The sequence below is a fragment of the Anastrepha ludens genome, chromosome 5 (assembly GCF_028408465.1).
Source record: "Anastrepha ludens isolate Willacy chromosome 5, idAnaLude1.1, whole genome shotgun sequence".
Classification (NCBI taxonomy): domain Eukaryota; kingdom Metazoa; phylum Arthropoda; class Insecta; order Diptera; family Tephritidae; genus Anastrepha; species Anastrepha ludens.
The window spans coordinates 112,347,476-112,360,939 of NC_071501.1; the positions used below are offsets into that span (position 1 = coordinate 112,347,476).

A 13,464-nucleotide genomic window follows, 5' to 3' on the forward strand; every position below is an offset into this window, starting at 1 on the left:
AAATCTAGAAGATGCAGGATAAATAAAAAAAAAAAATTAAAAAAAAAAAAATAAAAAAAGAATGAAATAAAAATAAAAAAAAATACTTAATGTAAAAATAAATCTGCTCCATATTTGTGTCAGTGGTAAGATAGGATTTTAACCCGCCACAGCCTTCCAACGCAGCAACAATCTTTTACCCATAGTTTCATTTGGAAGGAAATTTGATGTCAAGGAGTAATTGAGAGAGCATTCACCGAAACTTGACGGATTTTTTTTTACCGATAGCTCCAAGAATGAAATAGGTTCTGAAGCCGGATAGACTTATATATAATTGGTGCGTACACCCTTTTTTGAGTGTTTGGCCGAGCTCCTCCTCCTCTTTGTGACGTGCGCCTTGATGTTGTTCCACAAATGGAGGGACCTACGGTTTCAAGCCAACTCCGCGGCAGATATTTTTATGAGGACCTTTTTCATGGCAGAAATACACTCGGAGATGTTTTTCTTAGTTTTGGTGTTTCACCGAGATTCGAGCCAACGTTCTCCTTGTCAATTCCGAATGAGAGTCACGCACCAACCCATTCAACTACGACGGCCGCCTTACTTAAACGACAATAATAAGTAGCATTACGTTATGGGAGAAATGGGAAACAGTTTTCCAAACATAAATTTTTCCCATTGAATGTTTTTTCCAGAATTGAGCGGAGTTGGAGCGGGAGACAGATTCGAGTCTTTACTGCCAATCAGGCTGCACTGACGGCCCTGGAGAACGCGAAGCAAGCCTTAAACAAGAATTAATGGAATTTAATGTGGAAAACAGGCGGAGAGGCAAATCTGTATGTGTCTGCAGTGGCAGCCAAGCTGTGCTCATGGCCTTAAACATTCCTCCAACCGCTACAAGGGTAGTTGAGTCCTAATATATAAATCGAGGCTGAACTATGTCGGTAGACATAATATCCTCTTGCTTACATAGGTTCCAAGACACGTGGGTAACGCGGGTAACGAGACTTTTGACTTTTTACCGAGGATGGTCTCTGAGGCCAACTTCTCTGACCCGGAGCCGGTTCTGCCACTTCCTTCTGCAGCCATCAAAGCCACGTTTAGCAAACGGCTTACTTCAACTCATAAGCAAGCTTCGCAGGCTGCAGATGGACAAAACTGATGTTACCTGTCATGTCCGACCGACTGTCGCAGTTCCTCCTGTCACTAAGCAGAGGGGACTGTAGGCGGATGGTTGAACTGATGACGGGCTACTTACTATGGGCGAAGCACATGGAAAAGGTAGGCATCTCAGACAGTGTGCTCTGTTCAGCATATGGAGAGGAGGATGATACGATGGACCACTTTCTGTGCATCTGCCCGGCCTTTGCTCGAATCCGGCTTGAGGCCTTTAGCGCTGATGTGTTAAGAAGCGATCACCTTGGCTTCCTTGGCATCACCACAACATCTACTCAGATTTCTTCGGAGGTCGGGTAGATTTAAGGAAAATTAAAAAGGAAACCCGAATGCAGTAGAATGGACTTAATGTTGTCTGAGTGCTGAACTGGTTAAGAATCCAGACAAAAAAACAAAAAATGAAAATAGGATCCTAAGACAGGTGCGATTAATAAAGGAAGGAAACAAAAATTCTCGTATTCTTCATAATAAATTATCGGGATCGACATCACTAATACGTGTGTATTTATATATGTATGTGTAGAAATTATACTGAATTTTTTAGCTGTGTGTCTCTTTCACGTTGTTGTTGTTGTGCTTGTGCGCTAAGTGCATAATCAATCACTGTGATTTCCCGTTTATCTGCTTTATTTTATTATTTACTTTTTGCCCTGTTTAAGTTGTTACATTTTTTGTTTCAAAATAAGTAGCAGTAAAATATGATTGCCGAAGCTGTGGGAATGAATATTAACTGGAGATACTGGCGTGGAGATATCGAACTTTAAAAAGTAAATGGAACAACATTTCGAGTGCATTTGAGTACCATTCTTTGAAGGATTTTTTCAAACACATTTTTTCCATTTTTGGGTGTGTTTTACGGGTGAGGTTGGCTTCGATAGTAACCGCCGTTATCTCGTCTGACTCCCAAAAAAACATCTCTCCTCTTTTTTGGATTTTCCCCTTAAAGCCGGGGCTGTTTCCGCATTGCATCGCATCGAGGTAGAGATCCTAGGCCGCCTCCGCGAGAAGGATATATTTACTTACTCAGCCAGTTCTCAGGGTGTTTGTTTTCCAAGGGCTGCTTGTTTAAGGCTTTTCAGCATAAGTTTCCATTTGAGGCCTATTTTTAGGGATAATATTCTGAACGAAATTTGTGATTTGCATGAATGCATTCCATTGTTCTTCGCCTAGCATCATTTCCTCGAACATTTTTTTTATTTCTCGCTGTTCTCTCTGTGTTCCACCTCACGCATTTGAAGAAGGTGTGCTTCGCTTCATCGTATTCGAAAAGGAAATTGAAATTTGAAAAGGTCGAGCCAAGGAGCGCCAGGAGATAGTAGATAGTCAAAGAGGGAAGGAGAAAAGTATCAGAGAAAGAGATAGGAAAGAATAGAGACAGACACAAACGTAGTTAATCCTGTGAGAATTTTCCAGATGCTTTGGCAAATCTGTAAATATCCTCCAGTTTTAGAGAACGAATATTACTCATTCTCATGACATCGGAACCCAAAACTCGTAGCCGTGCTCTAGCAAAGGCAGGACACTCACAGAGAAAGTGCTCACTGCTATTCGCCTTCTCCAAGAATGACAGGCACTCCGGGTCCTCAATGATTCCAATTGTGGTCATATGCTGCCCATGTGTTGTGCCCTGTAACGATACCGACCAGCAACCGAATGACTTTCCTTCTAAGTTTTAGTAGAAAGTTTGACAGTTTTCTGTTCGGATTTGTCACAAAACATCGTATGTAGGCCCTTGTCCGAACAAAAACTGCGCGAGGTAATAGTGAACTTCACCCTACTTCCTTTCACCCACTTTGTTAAATCGGGTATTAGTCTCGCTGTCCATCTACCATGCGGTTCAGAGTTCTATTTTGTTTGCCAAAGTTTGAACGATTGAATTTTAATGTCGGGAAAAAAATGGTCCTGGAGCTCGTGTGATTTTTGCCTCTCTTCTCCGTTTGCGCTTTTGTGTTAAAAGATCTATAGTGGTGGTTGCGCTTATAATTAAAACCGTTGCATCTGATATCAACTTTCTGTAAGAAGAAGCTACTCTGAGAGCGCAGGTACGTTGCCCCGATTGTGAAATTTTTCGCCGGAATTTCACGCTTGGCAAATCTGCCCATATTTCACATCTGGTTAGAAGAACCGAGTTCGTCGGGCCCTTTAAAAGTTTTCGCTTGCTCTGAGTTGGATCTATAAAATTTGACATGAGCTTACTTAACATGTCACTCACTTTGGTAACTGTTTTTTTCATATCCTTGTTCTCTTCGCTCAGACGCGTAGGGTTTCGACAAGACACTTCCATCGTACACGGTTCTGGGTTGGTGCTTTTATGTCGGCCCATGTGATGTCGGGATCCGCTAGCTCGCGCAACATTGACCTTCGAAAAGTGATTTTTTGCCGACCGCGACCTGTGCTTCCTGACCTGATGTAGCCTGATTGAACTTTCTTTTGGCTTCATCAGGACTCTTCCATCGTATACGATTCTGGGCTTTTGTTTTTGCGCCATCCCTTGTGATTTCGGCATCTTCTAGTTCGCGATCTTTGACCGATCCACGCGATCCACAACGCGTCGTTGCGGATGTTGTTCGACCTGTAGTTAACATCTTTATCTTCTCCGTCGTCTGTCGTGATGGTGCAGCTGAGGTGACAGAAGCTTTCGACAAATTCCTATGGACACCCGTTCGTCATTATAGGTCTTGCTTCGTTGTGGTTGACTCTCATAGCCAGATAGCTGCGATGGCTATTGGATCTTGAATTTTGTTCTTAAGGTTTCAATTACGTCGCCTCATCTTAAACGGTTGAAGGCATTTCTAATGCACATTGCGGCTAGGGATACTAATCGTTTGGAGTATCACAGCCTCCATAAAATTGCATCCATCAGGGGTTCTGATGTCAACACCTTCTTTTACTTGCTACGTTTATGTTGAATCTCTAAGCTAACCCAAGTCATAAAATACAATTCTTAATGTAACTTAAAAATTCCTTTTCGTTCTTAAATTAAGCTTCGAGCCCGCACCATTTAATACAACTCAAATTTGTACTTGTGCCCTCCTCTTTGTTGCCCATATTTCCCATTTTGCTAGTCAGCCAATATTTCTTGTGGCACCGAGATTTCTGCCTCAAATTAACCGCACACACCCAAGATTTCAATTAAAAATTTCAGAAATCAGCAAAAATAGTAAACTTGAACTTCAGCACCCATTTCCTCAGCAACCTCAAGACACCCATTTGTACATACATTTGGACGCATTTGCAACCTCCCATACACTAACCGCTTCCCACTACTTCGGAGTTCCTCAGCCGGTTGGCTTCGCATTAATCTTTTTTGTAATTTGCTACTTCCTCTGTGCGCCTTGTCTCACTTTGCCACAGCTGTGCGGCCGTAATGTACTGTCTCCAGCACACACACACACACACCCGCCTCTCTGTACTCGTCTATCCCAACTTACCTAGCTGCTGCTCCATTCGTTGCTGTTGCTGTCGCGATTTTTTCAGTGTGCCAAAACGTTGTGGCGGCTGTGGCGGTGATTGCAGCTGTTGTTGCTGTTGTTGTTGTTGCTGCTGCTGATGCTGATGTTGCTCTTGCAACTGTTGCAGCTCATCCGCGTACTCTTGCCGCTGACTACTTTCTCCAATGGCGGCTTGGCTGACAACGCTCAAACCGCTGTTGGCTGGCGCACAAGATCCTTGGCTGGTGTTTGAAAAATCATGTGGACTGCCACAATTGCCAGCCGTAGAAGTTGCCATCGTTGACGCCGAGGCGGATATTTGCGTTATGTGCGGTGGCGGTGGCACCGGATATCCGACATAGTCAACGACGCATTGCGTCAGCGGATCTAGACAAGTGCCATACGTCACCGAACCGGTCGGTTGTTCGATGTAGATTTGAGCGGCTGCCGCCGCCGCCGCTGCAGCTGCCGCTACCGAGGAGTGTTGTTGTGCGGCAGCCATTTTCACACGCCACAACGTATCCTGTGCACTGGCTAGACTGCTGCAGATGCTGTTCGATTTGGTGGCGTAATTATTCTCGGTCGATGGGTAGTGCAGGCCAGAAGACCCTGAGATGAGTGTGCGGCGAAAGGAGACGAAATAAAAGAGAAGAACAGAAGTAAAGTTAATTATATTTTGAAGTGAATGGCGGTTGGGAGGCGAGTGAGTAAAGGCCAATGCGTGAAAGACAAAGAGTAGTAAGAAAATTGGCAATGGATGCGGTTTGTGCAAATTTAAAGTGAGTTAAATGGAGTATTACGTGATATATAAAGGTAGTGCAAATATTTAATAAATGTGAGAATGTGAAAATGCTAAAAATAAGAAGGACGTAAATGGGAGCTGAAAACACTTCCCCTGTAAAAATGTACACCACTGATTTACATAAAAGTGTTCGTATTTAAAATTTTCAGCTTCGGTGTAATTTTAAATTCAAAAATTCATAAGAAATCAAACATACCAGATGCACGTATTAAATAACGGTAATGATACTGTAAAACATTCTGTTTTCCTTTCAATATATATGGCTTCTACCTATAAACCGATTGCGAAACTATCTCCGACACGGTGCCGGAAAGACGTCTGCTGTTAGTTACTTCAAGACACGTACGCATTTCTCTTTCACAGCTTAACCGGCCCCAAGTCTTGTTTATTTTAGGAAACATATAGAAGTCGCAGAGCGGAATAAAAGAAACTAGAACTGAAATCCTGTACTTGGCCAGACACTTCATGATGGGCAAGGTGGAATAACCTGGCACTTCACCCGGCTCAAATATTTCGCTTAGGAATTTCTTCGGGGATTTGTTTAAAGAAGTAAAAAGTACTGCATTCGAAAGCGATAGGTTTCACGTCCTCTATACTCGTCTTAAAAGTAAGCACAACTAAGACTAAAGTACCATTGGTAATTATAGACCGTAAAGCAGCGAAATATGGGGAGATGCGTTAAACTGTAAAACCAAGCGCAAAGCATTGGAGGCTGTGCAACGAACAGCAGAACTCAGAGTTGCTTCAGCCTCCCGCACTGTCTCAGGCGCAGCAGTTTTTGTGATCAGTGGGGAGATACCTATCGGCTCCATAGCGGGAATGCGTGGGATACTAGGAAAAAACACGCCGCGGAACGGAGATGCCAAACCATGCAGCGGTGTTGATTCTTACAAAAGGGAAAATGGGTTCAAAGAAACTTCGGGGAAGCGGGCAAGATAAGTGACCCCACGAGCATATACTGCGAGGGGCAGAGCGATGACGCCAAACATACTTTTTTTAGTTGTGACAGAAGGCTCACGGAATGAGATGCTCCGAGGAAGCAGATTGGCGACATCGCGCCGATCAACGTGATCGGCAAGATGCTTCAACGTGAGAATAACTGGAATGCGGTTAAAAGGGCGTATTACGGAGAAAAATGCTAGACCTCGATGCAGTGTAACAAAGCAAAACCGCACATATAGAGACATAAGAAGACAAGCCTATAGTATGAGCGAGGTTGAATAGAATTGGTCCTTTATGGATGCCGTTCTGGATTCTACCGAAGTATTGTGGAAGGTAGTCCCGGGAAGGGTGTCTCCCCTGAAGGAGAGGAGGGATTGTTTTAGTGGTCACACAACTCGTCGCAGTTCACAATGGTCGCTGTAAGTACGAAGGCATTTTGAACCTTACCTCCCACACCCAAAAAAAAAAAAAAATAAAAAGTGTCAAACCACATTCGTGTCTTCGAAAACAAACTTCTGATTTAAATGTATGCCGCCACCATAAGAGCGAACTTACCTTATGCAGCTTTAGTTAGGTGGCTCACTTTGGTAAACAAAATATCATCGCACCATAATGCAATGCTATCTCTAATATGGTCTAATATGCTTGACCCCAAGATTTTAATTGGTGGCTTCTGAATAATACGAGTGGCTCGTCAAGTTTTTTTTTCAATATCACCCAAGGCTTTAGAGTTGCAACAACAAGGCTTGTACACCGCCTTCGCCTTACGAGAGCTGCATATTCGCAGAGGACTTGATCTGCTGTCTCAACGACCAGCTCGCAAAGACTACCGACGCTTGTTTCTATTTATGTACTAACTCTAGTTTCCGGAAATGATAACGAATACCAAACAATGCTCCGTATAGTGCAGTGAGAGCTCAGGAGTCCTCTCTATCAAGGTTTAAGATCCTATTTGATGCTATTCTAGAGGGACTAGACTGTTTAGTCCGCTTTTGCCCTGGACTCTACATCCAGTGGCATATGAAGTACCTGTTCTCCCAGTATTTCTTAACTTCCTTTGTGTGGACTTTGCTGAGCCCGCAAAAGGAATTTGTACTATGGAACTTCGAAAGAGCGCTCAATTTCATTAGGTAGTCCGCCTGTAGTGTAAATAGAGCGGAACGGGCGGCATAAAGGATGGTTTAAGATTTTGTCCGCTAGAGGTTCTTAGTGTTATTACACATCAGACAGCTATTGCTCGCCACCTCAAGGAGTGGCGGTGTGCCTGGTAGTTAGGCTTTCGAAGCCAGTTTTTAGAGAGCTAGTTTGAGAGTTATTATTTATTATTATTACGAGGTGTGTTTAAAAAGTATTGCGAATATTGAATTGAATACTCATGTCTCTCACTCATGCCGACGAGTTCGGCTATTTTAAACGTTTTGACAGCTGCTTTGCTTGCACATGTTTCGGTTCGTCTGCGATTTTTCCCTATTCAAAGAGATGGATCAAGGAACCTGTATCAAATTTTGTGTGAAAAACGCAATTAAGTGCACGTCTGTATTCCGAATGTTGACTGTGTCATACGGAAAAGCTACTTTTAACCAAAGCAACGTTTATCGGTGGTACAAAATGTTTTCAGAAGACCGAGAAGATATGAACGACGAAAAGAGTGCCGGCGTGCCGGACGCCCGAGCACTTCAACAACAGACGAAAAAATTGAGGTGAAAAAATGGTATTGACCAATCGTTGAATCACCGTTAGAGAAGTTGCTGAGGACCTAGACATATCGATTGGCTCGTGCCATTCGATTTTTTTCAATGATTTGGGGATGAGGATTGATGAGGATGATTTGGGGGTCGCTGCAAAATTCGTACCAAAACTGCTCAATTTCGACCAAAAGCAGCACCGCATGAACATTGCTAATGAGATGTTGCTCTCTGTCCGCGACGACTCAAATTTTCTCCAGAGGGTCATAACTGGTGACGAATCGTGGGTTTATGGTTATGACGTGAAAACCAAAACTGAATCATCTCAATGAAAGCTGCCGCACGAACCAAGACCGAAAAAAGCGCGCCCAGTTTGGTCGAACGTAAAAGTTTTGCTTACCGTTTTCTTCGATTGCAGGGGCGTTGTGCATCATGAGTTCTTGCCACAAGGTAAAACGGTCAATAAGGAATATTACCTGCAAGTTATGTGCAATTTGCGCAAAACAATCCGCCAGAAAGGCCCGGATTTGTGGAAGAACAAAAATTGGCTCTTTCATCACGATAACGCCCCTGCTCACACATCGTTGCTTGTGCGGACTTTTTGGTCAAAAACAACACATTAATGATGCCACAGCCACCGTATTCCCTAGATCTGGATCACTGTGACCTTTTCTTTTTCCCGAAACTGAAGAGGCCCATGATAGGACGACGCTACGCTACGCTTGATGAGATAAAGACGGCATCGAAGGAGGAGCTGAATAAGATGAGAAGAAGAATGATTTTTTTAAGTGCTTCGAAGATTGGAAGATTGGGATTACTTTAAAGGGGGATTACTTACATATTAATGAGTACATAAATAATTTTTGAAAAACACAAAATTTGCGATACTTTTTGAACACACCTCGTATGTACTTAATGTATAGATAAAAATGCCAATTTATTTTTTTTGTATCTTTTTTGAATTAAAACTATTGTTTTTTAAGAATTTTATTTTTTTTGTTATTTGTTTTTAGTTAATTTACTTAAATATTCAGTATTTTTGTGGCTAACTCGCTCAGTTTTAAGGCTGTTTTGCTAAATGACCTCAGTTATTTCAGAAAATCATGGAGGTAGAATCATTAGGGCTGTTTCTAAATGAGTATTAAGTGGCTCAAGGTCCATTTCAAAGTACCGTTAGCTCGGAAACTGAAGCCACTCTGAAAAAACCGAGGACGCCATTGAATTTAGGAAGCCTCAATTAACTATCTCGACTTTCAAAACTTTTCCCCCATAAAAAAGTTGAAAATTCGTGTAAAGTCTAATTGTAAGGTAGACAGACAAATCAAAGAATTTTAGTGACTGTACATACCAAGATTGTAAATTGATAACACAAAAAAAAATAAATATTTTCGTGGAAGTTATGATATTAAATTTAATTTTTTTTTTAATTTTTTCCTGAATGTACCAGGTTGTTCAATAAGTTTTGCAGTTCGAAAAGAAAGGGCGTTGCTTGTCACAGTATTTTCTACAATTGGAAAAAAATAAAGTATTGAGCGATGACTAAATTTTTATTTTTGGAAGGTTTGTTCAAAAGCAAATCAAATTTATGAACGAATGTTAAAAGTGTATAAAGACTTATTGCCATCAATTGGTGTAGTAGAAATATGGGTTGCTGAATTTGAACGAGGTCGTACAAGCCTTGAAGACGACTTACGTAACGGAGGTCAAAAAACAGCGAAAACACCAGAGATCGTTTGAGATTTACAGTCGAGTGACTGAAAGAGATTTAGTAGAAGCCTTAGGCATCTCATTGGGCATTGACTGAAGTATTGGGTTTCAGAAAGCTGTGTGCATAATGGGTGCCACATTCGCTAACAATGGAACAAAGACTCCTTCGAATGCGACTTTCTCAGCAACATTTTGCACATTTTCGGAAGGATAAAGTGGAATTTGTGCATGGAACCATTACTATGGATGAAACTTGGGTCTATCACGATGAGCCTAAGGCAAAATGATAGACTAAAGAGTGGCGTGAAGCTGGTTTTTCGGCTCCGAAATGAGCTCGTTCCCAGAAATCGGTCAAGAAAATGTAAGCATTAGTTTTTTAGGATGCGAAAGGAATTTTCTTTGTGAGTTACTTGCAAATTAGTAAAACAATAAATTCTGTAAAGGTTACAATAATACTTTTAGACCAGCTGAAGGAAAAACTTGTGAAAAAACACGCAGTTTGCCAAAGTTACAATAGCATTTTGACAATGGCTAAAATTCATGAATTAAAGTTCAAATTGTTAGAGCATCCAGTGCATTCACCGAATTTGTTCCCAAGTGACTTCCATCTCTTTCCAGACCTAAAAAAATGCATGCGTGGAAAGCGTTTTTCTTCAAATTATGAGGTCATAACAGCTGTGGGAGAGTATTTTGCAGTCCCTCCAGATTTTCACTTCAGGGTTGGAATTCTTAAATTGGAATTTCGTTGTGGCAAGTGTTTCGATGTTCAGGCGGACTATACTGTATAATAAAGTGTATTTCAAGCCATAAAATTGTGTTTTTCTAATCGCACCGCGAAACTTATTGAACAACCAAACAATTCAAGCATTTCAGTCAAATAGGTCGACTCATTTGAAGAAAATAATTATTCTTCGATTTTTCGAAAGTTAATTCCACCTTCAGAAGAATAAATTTTGGAAATTGGGAAATCTGCGCATTATATTGACAGCAAAATAACAAAAAACATCGGTATCCCTGTGGGATCCTCCCTCCAATACTTAGGCCCCCATAACATTTATCAGTCACATAGAATTCGCCGTTTTGAATTTATTATAGGCTTCCTAAAAATCTCTTGAAATGTAGGAGTACTAAACAGCCGAGCTAAAGATAAACATACATACATATAAGCGTAAGCAGAAGAATAAATATTTACAAACAGACATACATAAATATATACATTTTGTGGCAAAATAAAGGGCAAGCAGAAAGTCTAAGTGTATAGCAGAAGTAGAAGAAGAAGAAGAGCTTGAGAAACTTGTGCAAAAGTTGGTGTGCAATTGCAAAAGCCGAGTGCGGAGTGCATTAGACAAACGCCGGAGTGCTGCAGGTGCTCAGCTACATTACAGTCGAGGTGTCGGCAGGCGCAGCGGCAGCAACTAGAAATGAAAAAAAATAAAATAAAATAAAATAGCTGCACAGACGCCGTTAGCTAACCAAATTTGGTACAATACAGTTATGTGCAACGAGTGCAACTTCTAGGTGTCGCGTGCTACCCTGTGTAGCACCACAAACGCCGCCGCTCTTGCTGCCGCCTTCCTGCTGGGGTGCAAATTAAATTTACCTGAAACTGTTGGCGGTTTTGTGGTTTCGCGAACATTCGTCGCAGCTGTCAGTGACATGAGCGTTGTTGACATGCTTGACGGGCCAGCGGTACGTCTTGTTTGCATTTTTGTTGCTGGTTTTGCTTTTTCACCTGCGTTCGCTGTTGTAGCTAATTTTGTAGCAGCAGCGCGTTTTGCGATGTGGTCGCCACTGCTGCCAATGACGCTATTAGTGACGCTATTGTTGTTGTTGTTGCTGTTGCTAGTGTAAATATTGTTGATGCCACTACTGCTGGGACTGTTGTTGTTGTTGTTATTGTTGGTTTTGCCAACACCACCACCACCAACACCGCCCACACTGGCACAAGGCGTTACGTGACCAACAGTCACTGTGGTGGGTTTGCTCAAGTTTTTGTTGCTGTTACTGTTGCTGTTCCTGCTGCTGCTGCTGCTGCTATTGATGCCATTGCTGTTGCTGTTATTGTTAATATTATTGTTGTTGTTGCTCGCATATACATTCAAACCAAATGCTGGTCCTACATGTTTGCGGTTGGCGTTGCGTAGTGCAAAAAAGTTCGAACGAGCGGCAGGGCGGAGGAGTGCGCGAAAATGTGTTTATATGTATGTATGGAAGAAAATGTTTATTTTAATTTAATTTGATTGTTGTTGTGACTACAAATTGCTGTTTGCTAACATATTTTCTTTAAAAGCTGCTCTCAAAGAGAATATGGAAATTAATGTTGACGGCGATTGTGATAGCGCGGCAGTCTCCCCCCAGAGCACAGCTCTTCTCACTGCGCGTACTGTTAGTTTGTGAATGCATAGAATCTACATATGTAGTTGGCACTGACCGGCTATTGAGTAGTGTAGTTGTGAATTCGCACAAAGGAAAATAGATTTAAATTTTTTAGCATTCGCTTTTTACTAAAGTGCAGAAGTTAGTGCAGTTCCGTTGAGTTCAGGTCAGATGAGTTGAGCGCTTGGCGACGATAGCGAATTTTGGCGCTTTGGTATCGAGCGCAATATCACTGAATTATCAGGTTTTGAAGAATTTTTTTTGCATTTAATATTTTTTTATGTTTTTATTATACAAGAATAGTGAATGGTCCTCGCAGCTTCATAATGGGGGTTAAATGGTAAACCCAGCTTTTCTGTGTGAGTGCCGATCGTCCAATGACCGGTAAACACAGCTACGAGTGGAAATTGAATGGCGTGGAGTTCGCAGTATTATCTGCATCCTATGTCTATTGTACTGAGGACATAGGATTTTCGAAATGGAGCTTCATCTTCACGAAGAAATGGTGCTCCATCTGATCTGTGCTTTCCTGAGAAATAATTTGGGCAATTCCCTTTAACAACAGTCGCATCCCCTTGACTGACCGGATGGATGCCTCTGAAACCGATTCAGTCGACCCCTTCCTAGCTACCTCATCAGCAATTTTAGCACCCTCTAAGTTCCTACGTTCGGAAACCCAGAAATGCAGCAGCGTAACTTGCAAACTGACTCACTGTGATTGCGAATCTACTTTTCCGCTCTCGCTGACTAGGCAAATGCACGTGAATAGCAGAGTGGCTACTGGACTCTCACAAATATATACAATCACACAAACACTTCCCCCTTTAAACAAAGCCAAAGGCCAACTACATTAAACAACAGGACAAAATGCGCTTGAATCGGGGACGATGATTTGAATAGTGGTGGCGAAAGCGAAAAAACGGGCACCGTTACCGTTGTGCAACCGTAACGGTAAATGGAAAAGTAATCAAAGCGGAAGCGGAAATGTACACAAATGAAACTTGAGCATTTTCTCCTTTTAATTATGCGCACTTATAAATTCCAAGCAACTGTGGACGTAACAATAACAACAGCAACAAAAACAAATATAAGTGCAAATCAACAACAACAAAATGACAAGTACTTGTGACAACCGCAAATTCACAAAAACAATACAAACAAACCAGGCGCACACAATACATAGTAGCAGCTTTAGTACGAACAAAAGCAAAAGAAAAAATCACAAAAAGCACAAAATGAAAAAAAAAAAATTGTTCACGAACGGTTTGCCAAGAGGAAGAGTTGTTGCTCAAATGCAAAAGCAATGCATTACAAATATAGCAACAACAACTCGAATGAATGACAAAATATAGGCACTACACAGAAA

General features: G+C 41.7%; 1 protein-coding gene across 1 annotated transcript in view; it reads right to left on the reverse strand.

The window, feature by feature from the left end:
- Positions 1-13,464, reverse strand: part of LOC128864847 (neural cell adhesion molecule 1) — a 154,868-nt gene that overhangs the window by 34,278 nt on the left and 107,126 nt on the right. Inside the window, exons 5-6 of the mRNA XM_054104606.1 lie at positions 11,323-11,600; positions 4,587-5,195 (exon numbers count right to left, since the gene is read on the reverse strand). Of these exons, the coding sequence (XP_053960581.1) occupies positions 4,587-5,195; positions 11,323-11,600 (887 nt within the window). The remainder of the gene's footprint in view (positions 1-4,586; positions 5,196-11,322; positions 11,601-13,464) is intronic.